Source organism: Meriones unguiculatus, chromosome X (genome assembly GCF_030254825.1).
Source record: "Meriones unguiculatus strain TT.TT164.6M chromosome X, Bangor_MerUng_6.1, whole genome shotgun sequence".
In the NCBI taxonomy this organism is placed as follows: Eukaryota; Metazoa; Chordata; class Mammalia; order Rodentia; family Muridae; genus Meriones; species Meriones unguiculatus.
In genome coordinates, this window is record NC_083369.1 from 122,634,616 (window position 1) to 122,661,813 (window position 27,198).

At 40.6% G+C, this 27,198-nt stretch overlaps 1 protein-coding gene and 1 long non-coding RNA gene across 4 annotated transcripts in view; one reads left to right on the top strand and one right to left on the bottom strand.

Annotated features, from left to right (window-relative positions):
- The first annotated feature begins 272 nt into the window (after positions 1 to 272).
- Frmd7 (FERM domain containing 7) overlaps positions 273 to 27,198 on the top strand; it is a 55,864-nt gene continuing 28,938 nt past the window's right edge. The window contains exons 1-3 of one of the 2 annotated variants that reach the window (XM_060374508.1): positions 273 to 368; positions 773 to 874; positions 1,037 to 1,112. In XM_060374508.1, the coding sequence (XP_060230491.1) occupies positions 1,056 to 1,112 (57 nt within the window). In that variant the 5' untranslated portion in view covers positions 273 to 368; positions 773 to 874; positions 1,037 to 1,055. Of the gene's footprint in view, positions 369 to 772; positions 1,113 to 27,198 lie in introns of both variants that reach the window. The other variant, XM_060374509.1, reaches the window with a different exon arrangement.
- LOC132649841 (uncharacterized) lies at positions 12,715 to 25,439 on the bottom strand. Of its 2 annotated transcripts, none has more exons than XR_009588347.1 (2): positions 25,063 to 25,439; positions 12,715 to 13,521 (listed from the first exon to the last, which is right to left on the bottom strand). It is a non-coding gene; the product is annotated as an uncharacterized LOC132649841 (long non-coding RNA). The 2 variants fall into 2 exon arrangements; XR_009588348.1 differs by having other exon boundaries at positions 12,715 to 13,547.

Sequence of the window (27,198 nt, forward strand, 5' to 3'; positions counted from 1 at the left end):
CATGGCGTTACTTTTGACCAGCAGCTCCACTACTAAAGATCTGTTGGAGAGACAGACCTACAATCACATGAAATGACATGTATGGCGATATTTATTTCAGCCTTGTTGAGGCAGAAAGAATGATTTTTGGAGCAGTCATACCCTTGCACTGTGGTTTGTCTACATAATACAAAACAGCACTGTGTGAAGAAAGGGAGAAGCCTCTACGCAGTGCTGACGGAGAGTATAAAAGGCAAGGAGCAAACAGCATAATAATAGCCTGTTGTCTATATAGGAGACATTTGGATTGGCTTGCACGGTATTTGTATAAACACTGAGTGGGAAACAACTCCAAGAAAAGAAATGGATCAATGTGATTATTGATGGGGGTAGGTGGCATAGAATGCAGCAGGCAGGGTAGACATGAAGCTGTCTGTATTTTCTTGGCTATAAATTTTTCATTTCTAGCTTAGCTTAAGTATGTTCCAAACAATTGAAAGCATGTATTTGTTATATATGGATGAGGATATATAAGGATAAAGGATATCGGTTTTCATTTAGAATTCAAAATAATTAAGAGATGATGTATTTTTAAAACATGAACCATAGCTCATGTGGCTTCTTAGCTAAGCCATGGAATCTCTAGTATAAAATAAGAATAACTCTCATCTTTCTGCTTCTGAGAATGGCTGTTTACAGTTTCTCCAAGTTTCATCAAGTGTTTTCAAATCGCTCTTTTGAAGAAAAGGGAGCCACAACTGTTTCCATGCTGTTCTCTTTTTTTTCTTTGCAGAAAGGCAGTACGTTTAAAGTCCGGTTGGATTTCACGTGGACCAAAGAGAAGGCTGCCCGGATGCTATTGATCCCCAGCACTCAGCAGTACAAACGCCCTTGGGTGTGTTTTACTTCAAGCAAATAGAAGTGGGCCCTGCTGAAAGTAGGGATGCCTGGCTGGGGGTGGGGGGACCCGAGTGCTCCGCATCCAGCTGAGAGTGAGATGCCTGGAGAAAGCCCCCTTCCTGTCACAGCACCCACAGCATTCTGAATCTGCTCGCAGCCCAACGGCCTCGCCGAGGATGCTCCATTTAAAAGTGCAGTTTTTGGATGATTCCCAGAAGATTTTTGTGGTTGATGTAAGTGGAAATCACGTCTCTATTATTCCTTTATTATTCATTCAATAATGGTCATTTGTGGACAGCCCATTAGCCAGCAATGTTATGTCTTCTTTAGAACTGAATGAAGGAGGACTGTGGTTTTTAGATTTGGGAAAGAAGTCTGTGTTTAATGTCACGATGTGGCTCATGTTTTCCCATTAACCTTTCTTCTAGAACATGCTCTCTTTACTCAAGGGACATTGAAAACAGATTTGAAAAAATACGCTAAATATTTGTGAAAAGGGAACAACTACCCAATAAGGCATTATTGTTTAGTGAAATTATTTATCTGTAAGTCTTGCTCCCTGAGGTTCTGAGGGAAATGAGAGAGGAACGCTGCCTTCCTTTTTCAGGAAAACCTACGATTTCGGGAGTGGAGTTACAGTTCTAATGAGACCTTCAGGAAGCAATGACACAAATGGAGAAACATACGATAAGAGACAACTTGGTTTGATTTTTGTACTTATACTTCGGAGTTCTTAAGATAATTCCTAGCTACAGGATGATTGCATACAATTACACCTCATGTCTTCAAGAAAGAACAAATATATTAAGAACATCATCTAGTGCTCAAACTCCAACATCTTAAGATACTTGCAATTTGATGTCAGGATTTATGCATGAGCGCTTTGAAACTTCCTGCTTTTTATTGGAAGCCAAACTGCTGTTTCTTGTGATATTTACATTAGCTACTAACAAGGAGCAAACAGTTCGTTTTTCATGAAATTTATACAAAAATGTGGTTTTTTTCTTTTACACATAAACTGACAACTGCTCTAAGCTCAGCTGTGATGTGGGGTATGAGGGTAGCCCATTTTTCCAATGAGGATTTCATTTTGATTTACATCATTTGTTTTGTTGGTGATGACTTTCTGGCTTCAGCTGCTATTTTGCTGTCTCTTCTTTTCAGTTTTGTGTGCATAAGGCATTTCTAGTTCCACGGACCTGAATGATTTGTTTTTGTAGCAAATGGATTCCATTAGAGTTGTGGGGCATTTCCTATTCTTTCTTGGAAGTATATGTAAGGGATGGAAAATTTCTTTTGAGTAATTTATCCATTTGCAAGCTGGTGGTAGACTGGCCCAGTGCTCCAGAACCCAAATTACTGTGCTGGGTATTCAAAAGATACTGCTTTAGGCAAAGTTTTTAATAGATATTTCAGGCAACTCAAAGAGAAATCTTTGACAAAAAGTGACAGAAGAGTTTTATGAATGTGCAGTTCTAATTCACAACCAATTATATGGGGAATGGGGAGCACAGTACTGTAACTGCATAGATTTTACCTCCCCAGGGACAATTGCAGCAGCTTGAAGCCAGCCTAATTTGGCTTCAAGTCAGACTGTCTCTTTCCAGCTGCAACACATTGTGTTCCTTGGAAAGCTAATGGGAGAGATTTGATACCTAGCAATTCGAGTGTCAAAGCATCTCATGTCTTTTACTCTGTGGAAGGCTGTACCATGAGTAGCAATCATGGGGCCTTCCTCACTGGAAATAGCATGGCCTTCAGTGCTATAAGCAGAGATTTGTTGTGAGGGAACAGAACTTGACTTAGCATCTGGCCATCCTACCAACAGTAGGCATGGTGATTGTGATGATGATGATGGTGATGTAGTGATGATCATGGCAGTGATAAGAGCATGGTGAGGGTTACAGGACCACTGGATAGCCTCTACACTATCATAACATAGTGTGTAAGTACAGTGCATAGTGTGTAGTGTGTAACTACACTCTTCCTTCTGCAACTGGATTCAGAAAGCTCATCTGTCAGTAGTTTCTTAGGCCTGAAACATTGCTAACAGTATTTTGTATTGTCCCCAAATGATATATAACTTATCATACAGTGAACATCTGTGGCTTTTGTAAACTATTAACCAGTCCTTCTTTCCTTACCCATGGAAGAAGTATTTGGCAAGGCAGTCACTAGAAGTCAGGGGTACCATAATGGAAATTTGTTTACTGATTTCAAAGCAGATACATATGAGCAACTGAGCTGTTGAAATCCTATGACTCTTCTACCTTCAAAGTGCTAGGATTATAGGTCCGTATCAGATACATACTGAGTTTCAGGCCAGCCTCAGCTACATGAGACCTTGACACAAAATAACAAACAAAAAAGCAACTTGAAAAAAGTTCTTTTAAATTGGCACTAATATTTTAAACAGGTTAAAGAAATGCATGGGATTATAACAAGGAGAGCTCATCAGTAGGTGAGGAAAGCCATGTGATAATGTTTCTGATAGTGAACTGAAGTCTGAAAAGGTGGGGGAGATTGTCCTTTAAATATTCAAGAAAATAATTTATTACACAAGCTAAAATAGTGGACAGGTGGACATCTGTGTCAATTTTATAGCAAGTATAGCAGGATAAATATATAAATGACACATTATTAGATAGAACAATGCCATCCAAGAAGCGTTAATCAACATCAGAACCCTTTATCCAAATTCCAGTGGCATTATCTTTATTATATTCTCAGTATTCAAAATCTGGCTCAGGCCTGTAGATAGAGAAGTCTAATTTGTCAATACTCCACAAAGAACTGAAATCAAAGACTGATAAAAATCCTCAATGCCAAGGTCACCATTTACAGTACACCAGGGTCTCCTCATTAATAACTGAGAAGGCCAAATGATGTCAGATAGTCAGGTCTGAGGAATTAGATACGCAGCTATAATATTTAACAGGTTGGTAAGTTATCAGTAGTCACCAAAGCTCTGTCATTGACAATTAATTACTCATCATTAATATAGCTATTTAGTTAAAAATTATTAAATTATTATTGAAGATCTTATAAGTCCAGGCCCTCTTTTCTGCACAAGTGATGCTACCACAGGGGTAGGTAAAGTTCTTTTAAGCAAGGGAATGCTTAGTCTAAGCAGTGCTGGGCATTAATGTAGCCTGGGTGACTTCTTTTCCACTTGTTGAATTGTTGACGCGACTAGTGTCCTATTCTGTCTCTAACTTGTTAATCCCTTTAGTTAGATTATTAGGAAGAGCATCTGGCTCCAGAGAAATCCTGTGTGTGTGAAGTTGCTTTGCTCTAAAGCAATGCATGTTGATGTTATAGATGAAGTGTCTGAAAATATTAGTCAACCTTTTTGACTGTGATTTTTTTTTAATTTTATTTTTCTCATTAGTTACATTTTGTTAATTCTGTTTCCCAGCTGTATCCCTCATTCCCTCCCCAATCCCACCCTCCCTCCCTCATCTCCTCCCTGCCCCTTTCCAAGTCCACTGATAGGGGAGGACCTCCTCCCCTTTCATATGACTCCCTTTTGTCAGGTATTTTCAGGACTGGCTGCAAAGTCCTCCTCTGTGGCCTAACAGTACTGCTCCTCCCTTGGGAGGTGGGGAGGTCAAAGAGCCAGTCATTGAGTTCCTGTTAGAAATAGTCCTTGTTCCCCTTACTATGGGAAGCCAATTGATTACTGAGCTATCACGGGTCACATCCGAGCAGAGGTTCTAGGTTTTATCCTCTCATGGTCTTTGGTTGAGTGTCCATCTCAGAAAAGACCCTGTGCCCAGATATGTTTGGTCCTTGTGGAGCTCGTGATTTTTTTTTAAGTGTTAAATATGTATGGGCAAGGCAGAGAACTTTAGTACTGTCAGAACGTGCCTGCTGTTACGGGTTCAGAAATAGCTGAGCAGTGACCACTCAAACACCAGACTTAGATTGATGGAAGTTTACTGAACAGTGAACAAAAACTGAACGGTCAGGTTCATAATCTGGACTGGGAGCTGGTCTCTTTTGAAGGCAGTTTTTTATACCAAAACAAACAACAACAAAAATGTAACTAGGTAATAACCACGTAACCAGGTGTAGAAGTGAGGGGTGGCAACATTACGTCATTTTGAATAGCTAAACAATCATTTTTGTTCCAAGTGTATGGTGTTGTATCTAGGTAGCTAGACAAAGCACTTTAAGCTGATTGGTTGGGATTTAGGGTAGGGGAGCTACTGAGAGAAGTCCAGATTTCTGGGAGTAAGGAACATAGCAGGATACTGTGATCTTTAACTCAAGCAGAGCATGCATTTATCATCTATTGTTTTATTCTAAGCAGCAAGTATTGAACTATTAAATCCTGGTCCCAGGCACATAGGCATGAAAACTTGAATTTAATTTTGCCTTATGATCAAAATATAGACTTGGAGGCAAAATGGCTTCTGATATGCTAAAGGCTATGGCAGGTGTTAACAGAGGAGCCATAGTTATGCAAAGAACTAAAGTAGGTCTCAACAGAGGGACTATAGAGTTTATTCAGGTTTCAACACCTGCTAAAGTATGATCCTCAGAAGAACACGAAGTGGGAACCTTATCTTGCTTTTCAAGTCCCCATACATATTTCATAAAACTGATCATTGTTAAATTCTGACATCATCCTTAGGTCTACTGAAAATTCCTTAATTGATCAAGGGTGGCTTTTTGGTGAATGATGAAAGTGAGTGGGCAAGAGGAGTTACAGAGTAATATCATATGGTTCAAAAAGTGATTACAAGTTTTAGTAGAAACTCAGTTTTGCTTCTTCAACAAAAGGACCAGAAAAAGAAGAAGAAAGGCTCTGACTATAGCTAAATTTTCCTGGGCTATTAGAGGTTTGGTTTTTACATTGACTATGAATCTCCAATACCCATATACACAGCGGTAAGAGTGATGAGTGTCCCTGCAGCTCAATTTTCTTGTAACTAGAGCTTTTTACTCCGTTTAGGTGTAGATTAAGAGTTTTATAAAACAGTTATCCCAAGACCACAACTGATGTAGTTTGGTCTGATGTCTATACACTCTCCTCCTCTGCTGAATTCTTGACTTCATAGAAACTATTGTTGCCAGATTTTCAAAACTCACTTTACTTAATTGTTTCTAGACACTAAAGTCAAAACAAGAGGTTGAAATAGCTCTGCACTTACATTTGTCTGATTGCTAGGTGATCTTGCTGGCCATCCAGTGATTATCCAGAAGAGAACATAGTGAATCAGCTTATCTGCTATCCTTGGGAGCCCAAAACAAAGGACAATAGGTCTCATTTGCTGACAAAGACAAAGGATAGGCAGTATCTAGACTGAGTATTATCTAAGCCAAATGGAAAAGCAAAGAACAGCCTGGTGACTTTTTAAAAAAAAACTGAGTAGTAGAATTTACTTTATAGATGCTTGTCTAGGAGTTTTTCAATTTGTAGTGATGAGAGAACTTTTGGATGTTGGTCAATAGTGAATTGGATAACCTCTTCTCCCACATTACAAGGCTATGTTTTTCCAACTCTGGTGACAGGAATTTCTCTGGTATAATAAAATGTTCATGGATTTCAGGCTACAAAACGTGTAATCTTAGGTCAGTCACATACCCTCTTTGTTCTCTGAGTTGCTGTGAGGAGTAACGTAAAAGCGATAACGTTTATCTGAAGTCTGATAAACCAGGAGAAGTTGGAATCTGCACTTACAAGCTGTGGGGCCTTGAGGAGCTTATCTGAGTCTCTGCTGACTCAACATTGTCAAAACCTACACTTAATAAAAAATCAGGGAGTTTTCCAAAAGAATAAGCTATTTAGGTTGTTGAATATAAAGGGACTAGGAGAGTAAAAAGTAGGAGCTAGTATGAAGAGGCAATGGTGATATCTGCAAAAGAAAATATGAAGGTCAATATGTAAAATAGAACAAAACATGGTCCTTTCACAAAAGGAAAAAAGTCAATTTAGTGGGTAGAGTTGCAAGGAAGATAGGGATTGGCTGAAAATCAAGGCTGAATAATGATTGCATTATTCAGGCAGTATATTCTACCTGTGATGAAGTCTAATCCATCCTTTGAAGGCGATGGAGAATTGGGATGTTTATCCATCTCAATAAGTGAGGACATTATCGTCTGCTTGATTTATTAACTTATCTGTTTAGTTGCTCAAGTGATATTTAATAAAAGATGTATGCTAAGTACTTAAAATAGCAGATAGAATCTGGATGATAATATCAAGTTTAGTAGCTCCAATTTTTTTTTAAGATGGTCTAAGCATTTCTTAACACATATGTGCCCAAACATCAGTATCTGAGCCTGATAGCAGTTGAAGGAGCGAATGACATTCAATTTCAAAATAAGCCAGCCTGGACTATTGATTATTTCAAACTGAAATCATCTCAGGACATGTAACTTTGAGAAGGGACATTTGGCTTGCACTTTTGACATGCAGCAAGTCAATGTTTCTTTCAGGAGGAATGGCCTTCACATACCAAAGCTGGTAATTCACTTTGGTCTCAAGAGACTTGTTTAGGTTGAGGACCTTGAGTAAACAGTTTGATGTAACCCTTATCTTATAATGGCATCTACACCCATTTGCTATGCATCTCTGTATGGATGGCCCAAGAATTTACTACCCTAGCCCAGATACCAAACTGTCACAGATTCTTATGCCACAGATTCTTTGTTCTTTGTCTAAATAGTATGAAAGTTCTGTGTTTTGATCATTCCTTCAGAATTCACTGTTGTGAAGGTCCCCATTTACATGTGAAATTAACAAAACAATTATGTATTGTGTAGTTAATCAGCTAGAGTATATTAACTGCATTTCTAGATCCATCTGAAGAGCCCACACAAGAACTGAGGGAGGAAGAGGGCTCCCTATACCTTTTCCTCTTTCTCCTGTAAAGTATGAAGTTAGTCAGTGGTGAATACAGACAAGAAAAATGAAGAAAGATGATGATACAAGAAAGAGATGCTAAGGAGGCAGAATTTCTAGAACCATTTTATGACTCCTGTTTGGAAATGGAAGGAAAATGAGAAAGGATCAAGTGAGAAGGGATATAAATAGTCTTCATGTTTCTGGCTGAGTCACCACTGTGATTTAAAAGAGTGACCAGAGGACACTGAGGAGGGAAAAATGATATTTTTGTTTTGGGATTTATGGATGAAATTATGGAATGAGATGTATCTGAAGTTTGTTTGACCTTAATTCTAGTCTCAGCACTTACAGTTTTGAGTGGGAATTCAGGAAGGTCATATCTCCTCCCTGAGCCTGAATTCTCATCATTAAGATAGTAAAAGTCACATCACCTTGCCTGTGATACCACTGAGAAAATAAATGGGATAGAAGATGTAAAGTTCCTGGCACAGGACAGGAACTCAAAGCTTGTTCCCCTTCCACTCCTTGCTCATAGAACCATCATTTCTTGCCTTTACGAAGCAACAGAGAGCAACAGTCGACTGCCTACAAGTTGGAATTTCTTTTCAGAATCCTTGAGCTTGTCAATCACCTCTGTTGAACAAGGTTGTGCTCCCTTAGCTTTTCATGTACTCAGAGGCTTGGGGGAGTGATTAATTTGTCCTGCCATTCCAGTGGAAGTTTGGCTTGTGCTTAGTGAGCAGCCTCAGGGGATATGTTCCCCTCCTAGAGCCATTAATCCTGTGAAGGCCAATAATAACTGTGTAGTATTACCTAAAATAATGCAGGGTTTCCTTTGAAGAAGCAGATGGAACTAGCCAAAACCTTTGCACTTTCCCACATTGTAAATTACTGCATGATCACAACTTAAAGTAATGCTAATCTAGTCAATAACAGCAGAACATTGCTAAACTGTCATTGAAATGATGATGGGCACAACAGATTTTATATGAAAGAGGTTTATTGGATGGAGAAAGAGAGAGAGAAGGAGAAAGCCAGACATGATAGGAGGAGGGGAGGGGAAGCCCTGACAGAGAAAGGGGAGAGAGCAGAAGTGAGGTAAAGAGTGCAAGAACAAGAAGGCAAGAGAGAGACAAAGTGGCAGTTTGGTCTTTTATGGAGCAAGAAAATGAACCACACCTGCTAGGTGCGTCTATCTGGCTGGGAACACATGATGACATCATACATTGCTAGGCAACCCAGAAGCAGGCTGCCTGAATATTAACAGTCAAAGATAGTGTTTATCAACACTATATTCTAGGTATGTTTTGCATGTTCCATCTTACATAATTCTCACACAAATCAAAGAAGCAAGTGTCATTATCTAGAGTAGTTTTATAACGTCTCTGTTACTCAAATTTTGTCTCATCTATAAAAGGGAATATTATTAGTACTCACTCCACAGGGTTGTTACAAATTAGCATATGTAATAAAGCAGAACCAGTAGGTCTACACTGAGGCCCAATGGATGTAGTGCTAAGTATAATTTATTATTACATTTTTACTTACTACTTTTGTGGTGTGTGTGTGTGTGTGTGTGTGTGTGTGTGTGTGTGTGTGTATGCACACATGCCATAATGCATGTGTAGTGGTTAGATGATAACTTGTGGGGGTCAGTTCTCTCTTCCTACCATATAGTTCCTAGAGACTGAACTACGGTCATCAGGCTTGGTGTCAATTACCTTTACCCACTGAGCCATTTCCCTGGCCCATCCAAGTTTAAATGTTGAATAGACACCCTGAAACTTATATTTAAGCAACAGTTGCCCACGCTGTTGAGGTCAGAAATATTAGTTTCCTGTCCATTTGTAGAGGCATGGAAATGGATGCATAGAGAGCTTGAGTTTCCAAAGATCCCACTGCTGCTCAGTAAGTGAGCTGGGATTCAACTCATAGACGATCTAGGTTTCAGCCTCTTGGCTGATCTGTGTATTTAGGTAGGAGGCCTTCTCTGGAATCATACTGTATGCAGTGAAGTTCCCTGCGTTTTCAGAAATTTGTGTTCTGCCTGTAGATCCCTGCAGACTTCCACATATTGGGTCCTCAAAAACAAGGTTTTGCTGATAGAAAAACATGAACTGGATCAGCTCACTACCTTCCCAATCTGTGCAAAGAAGGCCAAAGGAAGAAACTTGAAAGTCAGGTCCCAAAAATGTCAGCGGGAATCATGAAGTCCCAGCCTAGCCAATGTTAGCAATGTCTTTGCCAGAGATTTATTTGTTATTACTGGGGGCCAATGCCACCCCATGAATGCCTTTGTTTGAACTGAGTTTTCTCTGTCCCTCACAGCCTCAGGTTTGTTGATTTGAAAATAAGTTACACTGAAAAGGAAAAAATAATGCTTATGTTCTGTCTGTCAAGCAGCCAACAGAGCCAATGTGGTTTGGGTACTGCTCATACCTTACCTGGAGGCCCCTCATCTACTGTCACCTGGTTGCTAGGCTGCTTTCAGAGAGGCATTCAGGGGAGAGGACTGGCCTGTAGCAGGCCCCTCCTCACTCTCCACAGCTTAAAGAAGGAGGGGACCAGTCCCAAGAAGATTTGAAGGGAGCTTTGTGGGAAGAGGACTGGGAACCTGCTTTGGAGTCAGATGTGTGATAGTTGGATGTTTATTCAAGACAACACTCATGGGAACCACCTTAAAGCGTTTCAGCTAGCTTGGGCCTTGTTACTCTTTCAACTTTCGTCACAGCACAATAAGACCCCTGCCTGCCTCTCCTGTCATAGCGATGGTAAGGAGTCCTAGCTGAGGTTCCCCCACCCTTCACCAGTCACTCTGGTGCTAAAGAACAAAATTCTAATGAATTCTATATACATTTCTCTCTTCTCCAGGGATAGCGCTTCTATATTTGCACCATTGTCTCACCTGTCAGGAACACAAATACATCACAGCCTTAAGAACTTAGTTTTAACTTGTGCTTTAAGACAACAAAGTTGACAACTACAATATAGAGAAAAGAAATTTTTCAAAGTGACTGAGGGGAGTCCAATGTCTTGGGGTCAAAGGGCTATAGCCTTAGGGGCAGAACCAACTGGGGGGGTTGGTGGCAGGGGTAGCCCAGCTCTTTCTAATAAGGTCCTGAAGGCTGCCATCCCAGTGTCAGAAAGCAGTACTAGCTTTTGTGATACTTGGTGCCACTCAATAGCTTTGTGCCTGACTGACAGCTGGAAAACACTTGGTTAGAGCAGTTTCGACCACTGAGAGCTCCAGCCTTCAGAGTGCATCTGTACCCCAGGAGGTAGGAAATACAGAGTTTGTCCTTGAGGCACTGGGATAAAGCACTCCTGATAAGATCTGTTGAAGGCTGCAGCACTAAGAGGTGACAGGCATTGGGGAGCTCTCCTGCAGGCTGGGAAACTGGCTGATGCACAGCTTGTTTAGTTCTTAATACATTAGCTATGTAAAGTTCCAGTTATCGCTTCCTCCACACACCACCAGGATCTTTATTCTCTCTTTTCCTCTCCCTCACCTCCCTCCCCCACTTCTGTGTTCAAGGTGTGGGGCCATAAACTGGAGGTCTGTCTAAAGTGAGCTGACCCCAGGCCCTGGAAACATTTAGGCATGGCGCCTCACTGCTAATCTTAGGGCTTAGCTGTCTTTTAAACAAGCAGTCCTTTGTCCTCAGAGATTCCTTTTATGATGATGAAATTCACCTTTCAGCAGACGTAGAAAAAGACAAAGGTTCCCCAGAACTTCACACTCAGGATGTTTTAAGTGATTGAAAAAATCTCTGCCACAAAGTTACTGCCAAATGCCTTGGAAGCTATGAAATATCATTTCCTGACCTACCTCTGGTTCCAGGAGGTCTCCCTTATCTCACACAATCACTGCTTAAGAAGTTTGGGAGACAGGTACGATTGTACTCTGTCATTCATTTGCCATTCATTTAACAAGAACTCAGGAGTTCTTACTCCTTCCAGGCACCACACCGGCCACCATGAAGGAGTTCGTAGGCTGGTAGAAGAATTTAAATGTTGATAGTGTGGAATTTGCACAAGACATCTACTATAAGAGTTCTCCCTTCCCTGGCACCATGAGAATGGTCACGTGGGCTTTCTACAGGAAGCTGTGTCTGACCCGAGACCTCAATGACCAGTGCTAATTATTTAGGCATGTACTGAGGTGTTGGGGGCAGAAGGATCAGAATTGAATTTGCTCTAGAGACAAAGGATCTTAGTGGTGAAGGAAGACAATGTTGAGTAAGCACCCGGAACTCTGAGAGTGGAGACAGGAAAAAGAAGCCGGAGCCAAACAGGGAGTTTCACATGCAGAAATGAACATTTAGTAACGTTACATATTAGACCAACTGTAAGTAAAGACAAGTCAGGAACTAAAGGTAATGAGCTAACTCTAGAGCAGCCCAGTGTGAGCTAAGAAAATCCTGTCACTGCTTCACAGAGAACAAGGTCATTCATTAACATGTTTCCTTTTTGCACTTGTATTTGGAGTTCAGCATTTAAAACAGTTTTTGTTGTTTTTAATGTGTCAGTTTTCTTTAGGTATGTGTCTCAAGCAATACTAAACCAACCAACAACAACAACTGCCCTAAATGAGCTGAGGAAAATACAATTTCTAGAAAAAAAAATGTATTCTAAGGAAACAGTTCAGGTTTTGCATGCAGATGTGAGTACTTCTTTCTCTGCAAAGATATGTCTCTTAAATTTTTCCATTAATTAAGTCATTTATTTACTTTACATTTGGATTGGAATTTCTCTCCCCTCCTCTCCTCCTAGTCCCTCTCTCGCCCCTCCCATCTACTTCCTTTTATCCTCAGAGAAGGGGAGACCTCTTAGAGCTATCAACCTGCCTTGGCATATCAATCTGCAGCAGGACCAGGTGTTAGGAAACCAACGCACCAATGTTGGGAAACGTAGGAATGTAGAGAAACGTGCGCCTGTGGAGGTTACACGCGGGTTCACAAATCACACTACGAGATCGGTTCCACGTGGGAAGTTTATTAGGGGAAGGGGGGTTGTAGAGAGAGAGAGGAGGAGAGAAAGAGAAGAGAAGAGAGTAAGAGAGAGAGCAAGGGGAGGGCTCCAATTCTCTTATAGGGTGACCCAGGGCATGCACAGGTAGTTCCAGGTGGTCAGTAGGTGGTCTGGGTGTCTTCACAAATGTCTGATAACTGGTCTGTCAGGTCCCTTGGGGCTGCCTGTAGAAGTGCCTGCTTACTGATCCCAACACCAGGTGCTTCTTCTTCTTCTATTGAAGCTAGACAAGGTGGTCCAGTTAGGGGAAAACGATCCAGGAGCAGGCAACTGAGTCAGAGACAGCCCTTGTTCCTGCTGTTAGGGAGACCCACATGAAGACTGCATGCTCTCTGTTTGGTGGTTCAGTCTCTATAAGTCTCTACGGGCCCATGTTAGTTGATTCTGTAGGTTTTCCTGTGGTGTCCTTGACCTCTCCGGCTGCTTCAATCCTTCCTCCTCCAAGGTTCATTGAGCTCACAACTAAAAATATTTCTCTTAATTTTATTTGCAGTTGCGAAGAGAAGACAGTTTACACGGTCAGCAAGGTTGTTTCCTATGGCATTCATGGTACAATAGTATGCTTTGAAAAAGTTTGTCACTGAAGAATTAAGTGACATATATTGAGTATTATTTAAAAAGCTTTTCTATGGACTTGAGAGATGGCTCAAAGGTTAAGAACACTGTCTGCTCTTCCAAAGGTCCTGAATTCAATTCCCAGCAACTGCATGGTGGCTCATAGCCATCTATAATGAGATCTGATGTCCTCTTCTGGCCTGCAGTTGTGGATGCAGAGAGAACACTGTATACATAATAAATAAACACATCTTTAAAAAAAGAAGCTTTACTGTAAGTCCCTTAGATTGGCTGACTCTAAGGAGAATGTGAGTACGTAATTTCTTCTTTTCTGTTTATTTTTATCTCACTTCTTTTTGAGACAGGGTCATATGTAGACCAGGTTATCTTTAAGCTCAAGGAACTGCCTATCTAATGGAGGTAGGTCTTGAACTCTAGATGCTCCTGTTTCCACATTTCAAGCACTGAGACTCTAGATGGCATTAGCATATCCCAGTTCATTCCAGGCTTATTTTATCCAGTTGTTTTTGAGATAATACCTTACTGTGCTGCCAGAGTTACCTGGAACCCTCAGACTCAAGTGAGCCTCTGAAGTACTTGAGACCTCCTAAATGGTTGAGACTAATAGTGTCGGATACCCAAGTTTGCACCATTATACCTGATACCTTGATATTTTTAATAAGAGCACATTGCTTTGGAAGAAGGCCAAAAACCAGAATGAAAACAAGGGAAACTTCATTTAAAAAAGCTGTCCCAATGATAAATATGTGAGGTAAGGCATATGTTAATTAGCTCAAATTAATCATTCCACAGTATATACACATTTTTAAATGCCATGTTGTGTATGATAAATATGTATAATCTTTACTTGTTCACTTACAAATAATAAATTTAAAACAGTTGCAGGATAAGTTTTTTTTCTGCATAAGCCTCCAAATAGTTCCTCCTAAAGTGGTAAAGCTGCTTACAGCAAAGCTATGTGCCCTGTAGATGTTCCAGGCACCTCCCCCTAAATATGAACTCACTAGCCCACAATGACCCCCCCCAACTTTTTTCCAACCTAAATTATTATGATGATAGTAGCTAGTATATGTTAAAATAATGTTTCCTGTGTTCGAGTCATTAGGCTAGAAATTCTACACATATGCCTTTATTGAAAACAACAGTAAAGTAGGTGGTAGAAACACTCCTGCTTAACCGATGAGTAGCTAGGAGGAGAGCAAAAGCCACATGCTCAAGGTTGCAGACCTTGAGCATGAGTCAAGGGTCATGAGTCATGAGTCAAGGGCTGCCTAAGAGCGCAGAATCAGTTCAAGGGCAACTTAAGCAAATTAGCAAGATCTTGCCTAAACCTCAAATTTAAAAAGTACTGGCAATATAGCTCAGTCATAGAGTGCCTGCCAGACATGTGTAAGGCCCTGAGTTCAGTCTCTAGTACTAAAACTGTCACTAGGTGAAGATCTTGTAAATAAGACCACTTTACCAATTCTTTTTGTTTGGTTGGTTTTGGTTTTGGTTTTGTTTTGAGACAGGGATTCTCTCTGTGTAGCTTTGGCTGTCCTGGAACTGTGTAAACCAGGATGGTCTCAAATTCAGAGACCTGCCTGTTTTTGCCTCCCTATTCCTGGGATTAAAGGCGTGTGCCACCCTGCCTGACTACATTTTACCACTTTAAGGCTTGTCTTTTTAGAGTCACTGTGAAGGAGTTAGCTGTCTTCGTTGCAGAGAATGGTAGTAGGGGAAATTGACTTGAGGAAGCAGTCTTCTGTGAACTCTTAGGGAACTTTCATAGGACAGATGAACAATGAAGACAGTCCAGAGAGATCAGAAATGTATGTGGCATCCGAGTATTACAGAAGGATACAAAAAAAAGGTGATTTTGGGGGTATGAGGGTGGGAGTCTCAGTGTGTAAGGTTAAGTCCAGGCAGAGTGATTAATGTCTGTTAATTCTGTGAAGGCACAGGATGCATGTTGAATTTATTAGTGCTTAATCTGGGATGTAGTAGATGTTCAATAATTACAAATGTATGAGAGAAGTTTTTTCTTTCTCTCAGCTGCTTAACAGCTAATCCCTTCTCAAATGGGCTAGTTAGCTGATAAAAATACCAGTTTGCTGCTCTTAGGAGGCAAACTCTTCAGACAGGAAGGATGTAGCACACATATCTCATGTAGTAGAGTAACTTTTTTTCTACGCAGATGTGCAACTGTGTGGTTTCAGTCAGCCTTCACTGACTCTTTTGAAATGGAGATACCAGAACTGATAAGCACCCTGCCTCAGGCACTTGCAGAGAACAATAAAGGAGAGAAGTCAGCCTGACTCTCACAATCCACAAAGGCCCCTGAGTCTTTGTGTGGATGCTACCCAGAACACATTTCTGCATTTGAAACAATGTGGAGTTGCTAATGTCAAATTTCACATTCAGAAAAGAGAAATATCTTTGGCTTTGATTTATAAATAGCAATGAGTCAGCTTAACCAGATGCTTCTACACGGATAATTCCACCTAAGAAATCAAAAGAGAAACATATAGGGGAAAGTGTGAATTGGGAATGGTTAACTAATTTTAAGACCCAAAGGTTAGCATCTATTGGGGTCAAATTTTCCACTGACCATTGCTCATAACATATACATTCTTCTCAGGTTCCCCACAATTTCACATTTTGCAAGTTAAATCATGCTTTCTCTTTCTTGTATATTGGATTTTTGTATGTGTAGTATTTAAAGGAAATATATGAATTAAAAAATGTTATGGACATGACTGTTGTTATGCTGTGTAGGCAATTCAACTGCCTTCTCTTCGGGATGTTTAGGATCCTGACAACATCCTATGTCAGTACCTGCATCCTGTGCTGCATCCTATGACAACATATGGGCCAGGTACTTAGTGACCTGTTGGCCACTCCCCTTCATTCTTGCTCTTTTACTCTTCCCTTCTCTTGCTTTCTCTCCCTTCTCACTTGCACCTGGGTATGGCTAGAGAATTCTAGACAGCAGCTTTGCCTTCAGATATACACCGTCCCAGCAGAGCTGCCTCATTGACATATTCTTGAGATGGGAAGTGGCAAAGGTCAACTGTAATGGGACCAGATCCAGACTGGGAGGAATGTGTCACCCTTAGGCTTTGGTTGTAGAGTCTGGATTATTTCAAGACTCTCAAATATGTGAGTCAGGATTTGGGTGGTTACAGGTCATTTTGAGCTACAAGGAAAGAAGCAGGAAGTTGCCGACAGGCCCTGGAGTAAATACATTACACTGCCCTGCCCCAGGTTTAGCAGTCTTTATTTTAAAAAGCACCTACAGTAAGGAGTCAAGCAGAGATCACTGGATTTTCAGTAGCTGTTGTATTAGGTCCAAGCAAGTGTCAAACATCCAAATGCATAGGAAGAGCCTAGATGCACTGGCGTCAGGAACTCAAATAGGTGAATCATAGTGCAAAAGTGAACCAACAGGCCTTAAAGGATTCCTGTGAATGTGGTACTTGGAAAGAGTCCAAGTAAGACAGGGGCAGGGGCTTCCTGCTCCAGGATAAAACTGATCCCTTAGTGTAGTCCTCAGTTGTCAACAAGCAAACACACCTGGCTAATGAGAGGGTGTTGAAAGAATGAAGGAATGAGACAGACTGTCACAGAAAGAGCATAATAGTTTGTCTGATTGGTCATTGCACTTTGCAGAATCTCTTGAAGGAGATTTTCATAATTAAAAGAATTTCATATTCAGTTTCCAGAAGAAATAGAAGCTAATAAAATCACAAAATATTACAAACTTTGAGTAAGCACAAAGAAAAATGTAAAATTCAACCATGATCCCCTCACCCTCATTCTACTGCTTTTATTGAGGAGGATGGAGAAGAATTTTGAGTTCAAGGTCAGCCTGGACTCACACTTTATCCAAAGTTCATAAATTCTCTCTCTCTCTCTTTCCCCCCTCTCACTCCCTCACTGTCTTCCCATTCCTCTCTCTTCCTCTCCCTGTCCCTCTCTCTCCCTGCCTTCCTCCTTTCCTCCTCTCTTCTCCCTCCTTCCTTCCATCCCTTCCCCTCTCCCTCTTCCTCTCCCTGTCCTTCTCTCACCCTTCTTCCTCCTTCCCTCCCTCCCCCTCTGTCTCTGTTTCTCTTTCTGTCTCTCTCATACACACACACACACACACACACACACACACACACACACACACACCACAGAGAAGAGAAGGGGAGGGATTTTCCTTAGCACCCCTAATATGTTAGGGATGGGGCTCTTTCAGAATTCACAGGCTGCAGAACAGAGTGGCTTCCACTTGGCTCACAGTCCAGCTGGGCCATTCAGACAAATGGAGCAATGTTGATTTCAGGGTAGAAGAGATCAGAAACAGGGCCAAATGAAGAGGGGTGTTATGGAAAAGGAGAGGCATCAGAGTTATAAGCAGGAGAAAAGAAAGGAGAGTCAGCTGTACAGTCTAGTAGTGCGAAAGGATGATTTTTGTCAGGGAGCCAGACTGAACATGTAGGAGTGACTCAGAGAAATGACAGTGAGGTTTTGGGATGCTCAGATAGCTCGATAGCAAAGCACGTTCATGAGACCCTGGCTCCTAGCCCCAGCAACCACTGAAAAAGGGAGCTGCTTGTTTCTTATCTTTTTATAAGCTCAGCTGAGCTTTCCCCTTTATTTTAAAGGATAGCTCTGAGACTTGAGATGAGCATATTACCGAAGGCTGGAAGTCTGAGGTCCCATTCTTTAGGTGGGCTACTCAGTCACTTTCTGAGAGCCCTCAGGCAGGTTTCTTCCACCCTCTTACAATGAAGGTTTGGGGTGTGGGGTTTCAAATGGCTTCTGTTTCGTCCTGTTGTATCATATTACTTGACAGAATTGATTTCGAGTTTAGAAGAAAACTCGAACAACCATTTGGAATCTGCGTGTGCCTCATGAACAGCGCATGGATTTAGTGCTAAGCACTTCATGGAAACAAACAATTATAATTGTTTTAATTATCCAGGGTAGTTAGTAATTTTGAGAAGACTTGGGAGCTCTGTCTTGAGAATGCTGTTATTAGCCTGTCACTTTGCAACAGTCTTTCCAGTACAAGCATGATAATTTCAGTGTCCCAGGAGTGGAGGCATGGATACTATTAAGGTGGTAATCTTGTGGGTTATTTTTTCCTTTTTTTTTTTTTCTCTTAAGTATAAAGGGTGACTGAGCAGTGAGAGTCATTTTAACTCTATACAACTAATCTGGCAATTTAAATCAGATGCCCCCTGCCCAGGTCACGGCCAGGCCTCCATAAAGCCTCAGGCAATGATGCATTCTCATTTCCTTGTAGCTTTCAAAAGATGTCAGCCAGAAAGTCTCACCTATCAGATACTATGCTATGTAATTCCAGAATTCTCTTTGCAATCTGCTTTCCCTCAGCACCAATATGGCCAAGGGCAAAAGGGGTGACAGGCAGCTGTTCAACTGAGTCTCCTGGACCCCCTAGGACACTCAAAGGCACACGGCCGGAACTCTTCCAGAGCATTTAATCCCAGGCAATTTGAAGGCTCCCATCTTTCACACATGCAGCACTTTGAACAGCTTTGTGTTTCTCCCGAAACCAAATGAAAAGTGGTTGTAACTTGGTGTGAATTTCACACGTGCACAACTCTGAGAATTCCTCCCTCTGCTTACCCCCATGAGGGAATCTTAAAGACCCAGTTAAACTGCTTCCCTCCAAGGTTTATGACTGAGTCCAGTGGGTTCTGGGGAAAGGGCCTCTGTGGACTTCCTACTTCGTCTTTGTTGTTTTATGGGCACCAGCACCTTGCTCTCCACCAAATGCTGAAGGACAAGATTGACTGCTAAGGAAAGTTCCATTTTAGAAAGAGCTGCTTCTGCCTGCTAATGAGCCGCTCCAGGCTCTGATAGCTCTCTTCTTAACATGAGTTAACCCCCAGAAGGGTGAAGCTTTTCTGTCATGACCTAAAGAATTCACCTTGTCTACATCTCTAGGCAGCTTCCACGGTGTGGTTTCTCCTCCCATTTCCCATTGAATTCTTAGAAAATACGTTGCATTTGATAATCGTAATGCATGCCACACCTTTTGCTGTTTCAGAATATATATATATTTTTAATATCTGGCTGCCTATTCTGCTTCTCTAAATCTTGAAAAATATTATTAATTTATTAATTAACTAATTCATTTATTTATTGTGTGTGAGAGAGACAGAGAGAGGAGAGGGGAGAGCATGTATGTGTGTGTGCATGCCATGGTACAAAACAGCTCAAGGGAGTTTGTTCAGTCTTTCACCACGTTGGTCCCAGAGAGCCAGCTCAGGCCACCAAGGTTTAGTAACAAGTGCCTTTATCAGCTCAGCCATCTAGGTGGGCCCAGAGTATTTGTATTTTTGATGAAAAGTAAATGTAGTTTTTAAGAATAGTGCCGGAGTTTAATCTTCAAAGAGTCCTTGGATTCCTAGGTCAGTAAAGTCTAAGCAATGAGAAATCTTCTCTTTAGGAGAGACTAAGCTCAATGAGGATGGAATGCTTGCTGTTGCTTTGGAGACAACTGATTGTGGAGCAGTTCCAGGGAGGTGAATAGGAGTCAGTTGAAAAAGTGGTACCAAACAAAGCTCTGAATTCCACCCCAGGAAACAGGAAAGAAAACGGCAGGTGGAGTTGGTTCCTTTAAGAGCTGAGGGAATAAAGGAGACGTTTGGCTGTTTTGTCACTATGCCAGCAGAGGGCGTAAGATATGGCAAAGGTTGCTTTTCTTTTCAGGCTAGTGGAAATAGGGAGTGTCAAAGGAGGGACATGGATACAAGCACCTATGCATCACATACAAACAACACAAACTCACACATAGGATTTTTTAAAAAAAAAAAAAAAAAAAAAGCAGCTTAGAAAATGAAAAGAAAACCCCAGTAGACTTCAAAGTGTGACCTAAAAAGAAAAACCCAGTAGACCTTAAAGTGGAGGTGTCTGCACACACCTTAGTAGGAGGCAAGACTCTAGAGCCTGCAAAGAGAATGCCTACAGTAACTAGACTCTTTGCTCCTTCCCCATTGTCATGTCTATGGCCTTCCTTCACTTCTATCATCTTCACTTCCACATCCATGACAGTACCCTAAAGTTTCTTCTTGCTCCCTGTTTTCCCCATCTTTTATTCATCCCTTTCACCTTTGTTGCTCAAAGTAGTCTTAATCATCAGCATTTCTTCCATGGGGGTGGGGGGCATGAGCAGTGAGAAACTCAGGTGCTCAGACTTCAGCGCAGCAACTGAATCAAACCCTTTTTATTTTTGAATGAGACCTCCCCCAATGGATTAGCATGAAATTCATAGTGCTCTACTTTCTGCCTTGCGTTTCTAAAATCAGACTTTGATTATGTCAGTATCTTATTTAAAATCAGTCATGCCTCTCTGGGGCCCACATTTGGAGGCTTAGCTTCATTTACTGGGAAACATACTATCAAATCTCACATTTTCCCCTAACAATAGCAAAATTCTTGGTAGGTTATAGATAAAATTTTCTAGTATTTCCATTTCTGAGCCTTTCTTTATTTTGTTTTGTTTTGTTTTTTCCAGTTCTTCCTTCATGCCTGGTTGCATTGGGTGTCTCTTCTGCCAGAGGTCTCTTGTGCTACCTACTATCCCATTTTCTGGGTGGATAGGTGAACTTTAGATGAGATCTCATAATGACCCAGCACAAAGGCACATGGCCCTTCTTGCTGCTGTGATTTAAGTATCAGTGTGACTCCATTGCCTGCCACTCTATGTGTTCCTTCATGGTACTCACATCGGGTCTTACTCACATCAGTCTCACACACAGTAGGAAAACACCTTGCACAGAGAAGGGTCTCAACAATGTGTACTGAACTGAAAGGAAGATGGAAAAGGTCACAGTGGGTAAAGTTATGGACAGAATGACAGAGGCAAGTGGATAAAAATATGGGTGGAGGGAAAAAACATGTGAACCCAAAGAACTCAGAGAAGAGAATAAATAACAGAAGAATGTGCTAAAGGAAGGTGAGGTGGGCATTTGTAGTGTTAAAGTAAAGGACAAGGTTAAGACTGGTGATGCAATTGTCCACTCTCATCATTATAGGCTTTACATATAGAAATGAAATCACAGGGCTAAAATGACCAAAAGATCATTCATTCAACTAGCAATGTGAGAATGACCAGTAGGCATTTATTGCTATTAGTGGTAACCTAATAATCATTAATGTGAGCTCTAATGATCCAGATTTTGATAGAACACACACACACACACACACACACACACAAAAATACGCCTTCATGGAAAGATACCTTGTAAGCTATCCAAATGCTAAGAGCTATGTGACCACACAGCAAAGTTTGTCCAGAACAGTCCTGGGTTGTACCTATTGTGAAACCGTAGTTATTGTTAGTGGCCCCTGTCAACCTTAAAAGTACCCAAGTATGGTTGATACATTATGTGGTCACTATACAAATAGTCAGTACTTACTTCAATCTTCTCTGATCCAGGTACCATATAAAGAACTTCAGAAAAATATTCTCATAAGCTGTTCATTAAAATTCTCCTTCCCTTGAAGCTGGGATGCAATTAAAATACTAGAAAATTTCTAATTTTAAAATATACAAATAAGTGGTCTGTAATAGTTCTCTATTTTGCACAATTGTCAAATCCTATTTAATCCTAAGACATTTCAATCACTCCAAACTCTTATACAAACTAAGAGTCACTGTTCATTCATCTCTCCTGGCCCCCAGCCTCTGAAAATCCTGAATTTGTTTTCTGTCTCTATAGATTTGCTGATTCTAGATGTTTCAAATTAATGGACTTCTATAGTAACTGGTCATTTGTGTCTTGCTTTCGATCATCTCATTTTCCAGTGAAGGAAACTGAAGCTCAGGATAGACAAAGCGGGCAGCCTGAGATCACCTCTCTCCCAGGGGAAGAGTCAGAACAAGACTCAGGTGTGTCAGGGTTGCAAAAAGTCACATTCTTAGTCACCATGATGTAGTGAACTCCCCTGTGCCTTGTGACTGCTCTTCACATGCTTGTTAATCCTCTTGAGCTCTCTGTAGGTGCATTCTTTTCAAACCACTTACAAGTTCTCATTGTTTCAGAGTGCGTGAAGCATTTGGAAGAAGTAAAGAATGGAGTTTGGTGCAGTGGCACACCCCCATAATCCTAGCCAGCCCCTCTGGAAACTGAGACAGAATATTGTGGGTTCAACATATGCCTGGGCTATCTAGGTAGACAATTTCTCCAAACAAGCACAAACGAAGCTAAAATGATAAAGAACAAATATGGTAACTTAGTGGGGCAGTGAGATGGTTCAGTGGGCAAAGGTGCTAGCCATACAATCCTGGCAAACTGATTTCCATCCTCATTAACTACGTAAATATGAAGAGAGAAAAAACTCTACAAACATTGTTTTCTCATCTCCAAACATATGCTGGGGCATATGTACCCCCTCCACATGTATATCATGTGCATGCACACACACACACACACACACACACACACAAACACACATAACTAAAGTGGATTATCATCATAGCTATTGACTGACTATATCCTTGCAAAATTCATATGTTGAAATTCTCGTTTATGATGTGACTATATAAAAAGACAAAGCTTTTAGAAGATAAAATTGAGATCATAAAGGTGTGGCTCTTAGTGGTCGTTATAAACAATAGAGGAGAAATCTTCACCTTGGTCTCTCTTCTTTTCCCTCTTCCTCAACATGTGAAGAGTTGGTGAGAAGGTACTCTTACCAGGATGTGATTGTGCCAGCACCCTTACATTAGAGAGTTAGGTTTTAGAACTATGAGAAAGTTATTTTCCACTGTTTGAGTTTCCCAGCTGTAATATTTTGTAAGACCCAACACAACACACAAAAGGCAGTCATATTTTGAGATTAAAAGTGGGTGTTAGCATAAAGTAGAATGAAGTAATTATCGCTTATGATATCAAGAACAATATCCTAAAGAAAAAAAATTTTGAATGCTAGATTCAACAATAGAAGGCAAAATATCTATAACATACTTCATGTAATATTATGCTTTTTAACTTTGATTACATCTATTGAAATCTCTAGAAAATATAAAATGTAAAAATAACTTATTATGCTGTGTTAATATGTTATTTTATTCCAATCTATCATTTTCTAAAAGCTTAATTATATACTCTATATATAATTAAATTATTAAAATATGCACTCAGTGGGGATATGTGAGAATCCCTTACTTAATCTTTTCTAAAGTTAGCCTGTTAGCTGAAAAATTTTGCTGAAGCAGAGATCAGTAATGCATTATATACATATACACACCAATAACTTAAATATATTTTAACAAATTATACATTACATTGTTATATATTTATCTTATAATATATCTTATAATATATTTTCATATATCATACATTTATAGTTAATTACAATAATTTACCATAAGGTCAAAGACTTTTGTTGGGTATAAACTTCAGATTATTCTCCATTGTCCTTTTTCCTATCAATCACACAAATTGACCATTTCCAATATTGCTTTATTTAATATGACAATAGAATGTTCATGTTTGGATAACAACATTGAGGACAGAACTATGTCAGCTTTTGATGACTTTTCTTCCCTCCTATTTTAATGCTTTCATGTCCAAACAAATTTTACAGCACATGGGGTTCCTCCCTATGTAATCTATATAAGGGTTGCTTTAACTTTTATAGAAATGACTCTTTACTGTTCATAATAATTACTATATGCATATAATTTAGTTAAATCATCCAAGTATAGTAACAAGTCAAACTGTCCAAATTGTGCTGAATAAAATAATTACTGATAAGCATACAACTCTATTGCTGTATGGCAGCATACACATTCATATTAGAGTGACCTTCTAGCTGTGAGCGTTTCTTTTAGCATGACATGCATCATTGTTTTAAATAGGGAAGGTAAACATGGTCTGTATTGTTAAGTAAAATTTGGTCAAGAGAATTTTTGCTGGCCTTGCCTATTTAAAAATATTCAGTCATATTCAGAGCAAAACCAAAAAGACAACCCCACTTCTACTCCCTCTACAAGTATAAAAATTCTGTTAAAGTTTGGTGTATAGCGTTCCAGAGTCATTTCAACATATTAAACTACTGGTTATCTACACCTTCTATACATGCTTGTATGTTATGTTGTGCTGGGCACTAGACTGAGATCTAATTGTGAATTAGCTTGCTTAGCCCCCATAATAGGCCTTTGAGACAATTTAATTGTTATCATCTCCATTTCGTGGAATAGTAGAGTGAGGCTCAGAAAGGTTCGCTCATTTCCTAAAACCATACATTGTTTGTTTTGTTTCTTGTGAGAGGATTATCTTGCTAACGTATGCAAATCCAGTTAAAAGTCTGGGCCAAATAATCTAGTTACCCGGTAAACGCTTATTGAATGTCTATTTTTCCAGACACAGTGCTTAAAGCTAGATATTCAAACATGTCTTCAGGTCCCTAGAATGGGTATATAAATCCATGGACTACATGACTTGCCCCAATTTATCTACTCAGGAAGTGAAGAGAGAACCATTGCAATAGATAAGCATTTTAACAACCTGGTACACAGAAAATTGAGTAACATTGACTTTAGAACTAAGCATTTAAAATGTTGCCACTTCCATGAAACCATGAGTTTGGAGCCTCCAGGAATCAGTGCCAGTGGATACGACCCAGTAAATTGGACATTATATAACCAAGTCCTGAAACATTTGCTTAAGATAATACAAGGACTAGGGATGTAGCCCAGAGGCAGAGTACTTACTTACCTTTGGTACATCAAAATTAAAAGTTCTGTTTAGAAGGTAGGCAGTGCCTTACTGTTATCCAAGGGAGTTGAGGTCAAAAGAAGAACCACGACTTGGAGCCTCAGTTTCTGGAGTAAGGGGACTGAATGATGTCAGAGACTCTAAATCTACAAAGGAGCTTGATTAGAATGCTATAATGTGCCAATGTGCCAACTTAAACAAGAGCAGGCAGCACCTCAGAAGTTCTAAAGGAGAAAATAAGAAAGTCGTCTAAGAGCAGATATTGTGAGAAAAAAATCAGAACACAAATGTTTAAGAATTGCACTGTTAGGTGCAGAAAAAAAATTAAAAGCTGAATGTTGAGACAGAACCAAAAATCCTACCTATTATGTAACACATTCCACAGGGCTGGCCAATTTCAACGTACACTAAGAAGGGAAATGCCCGTCCCCAGATGGGGGTGGAGTGTTTGAGCCACAGGAGCGTCCAGAGTCCAAATGCAAAAATGCCAAAGACTTCAAAAATCATTTGGCAATATTTAGAGGGACTCAAGAATCAGTGGATTATGGTAATAAACATGATAGGATATCTTATGGAAGGGGCGAAAGAAAGCTTTATTTGAAACTCTCCTATGAATGGCTTTTCTATTTTTGTATGACTACTGAAGCATTTAAGTATGTAAACACACGTGGATAAAAATGTGTTAGAGAGTGTGGTAGTGTTGATAGGGAGTAGGTGTTCTGATGGAAAATCAGAATAAAAATGGAGGTGGTGGGGGAGGGAGAGAGGGAGGAACAAAGAGACTATCTCAAGCTTTTAAAACTGTTTGCAAAGAAACTGGAGTCTATGACGGAATTTAGATCTCATGACAGAAATGTTTCGTTGGTGTTAGAAAAAGTATTGCTGTCATCCCTCTCTCTTTAGAAATTTTTTTCTTCATAATAAAAGTTCCGTGGCAGCTCCTTGTCTGGAGGACTTTAAAAATAGGAGCGATTTCATCTGTCTGGAATGGTCTGTGTCAGCACTTGCCCTAGGCAAGGTTGCCACATAGGCACAAAACAGCCCCACTCCCATCCCCCTCAGCCGTCACTCTCCTCTCCCATCAGACCTCCCTCCCACCTATGCCCTTTGCACCCCTACTTCCAGCTCCAGTCCTAACTGCCTTTTCTTGGACCATAGTTTTAGCATGATTTCCCACATCAAATCAAACCCGTCTTCCCTCAGCCCAGCAGCCATTCTCCAGGTGCGAGAGGGTGCGATCTGTTTTACCCTTTGTGGCCTCTTTTGAGTTTAAAAATAGGACCCTGGTTAACCCAAATGAAACTTAAATTGGAGCTCTGTGCAGTGTAACCAAGTGGAGGGCAGCGCAGGGGGGAAGGGGCATATTTTTGGTCAGTGGGGGAAGTGGTGGGGAGGTGGGCTGCCTTCCTGGAAACCATTAAATCCCAGATGTAAGCTCTGCTCAGTGTGCCACTGCCTTAGGATGACCTCTGCCCTCTCATGGTTGCTGTTAATTCTATGGCTCAGTGACTTCCAGCTCCACTTCCATGCACCCACACTGGCTTCTCTCTCAGGAGTATGGGCATCCTGTGTCTTTGCTTTTTTTTAATTAAATTTTTAATATTAATTACAATTTATTCACTTTGTATCCCAGCTGTAGCCCCCTTCTTCATTCCCTCCCAATCCCACCTTCCCTCCCTCATCTCCTCTCAAGCCCTTCTCCAAGTCCACTGATAGGGAAGGTCCTCCACCCCTTCCATCTGACCCTAGCTTATCAGGTTTCATCAGGACTGGCTTCATTGTCCTTCTCTGTGGCCTGGCAAGGCTGACTACCTTCAGGGGGAGGTAGTCAAAGAGCCCGCCAAACTAGGGGTTTTCAGCAGCATGTCTTTGTGCCATTCAGCCAGGGCCCAATTTTCCCATCACAATGCTTAGGTTCAGTGAGAGTGGCCCTTAAAGTCATACTGAGCTCAAAGAGATATGCACAGAGGCCTCTTCAAAGTGCCTGTTCCCAGGGAAGGTTAAGGCACCTCCTTGTGCTCACAGAGTGTGTGGGCTTTATGAAGAAAAATATGTGTGGCTTATGTGAACAGAATATGTTATATGCAAATTTCATGGGCAAAGCTGCAAAATGAAATTTCCTTAAAGAACAGCTAT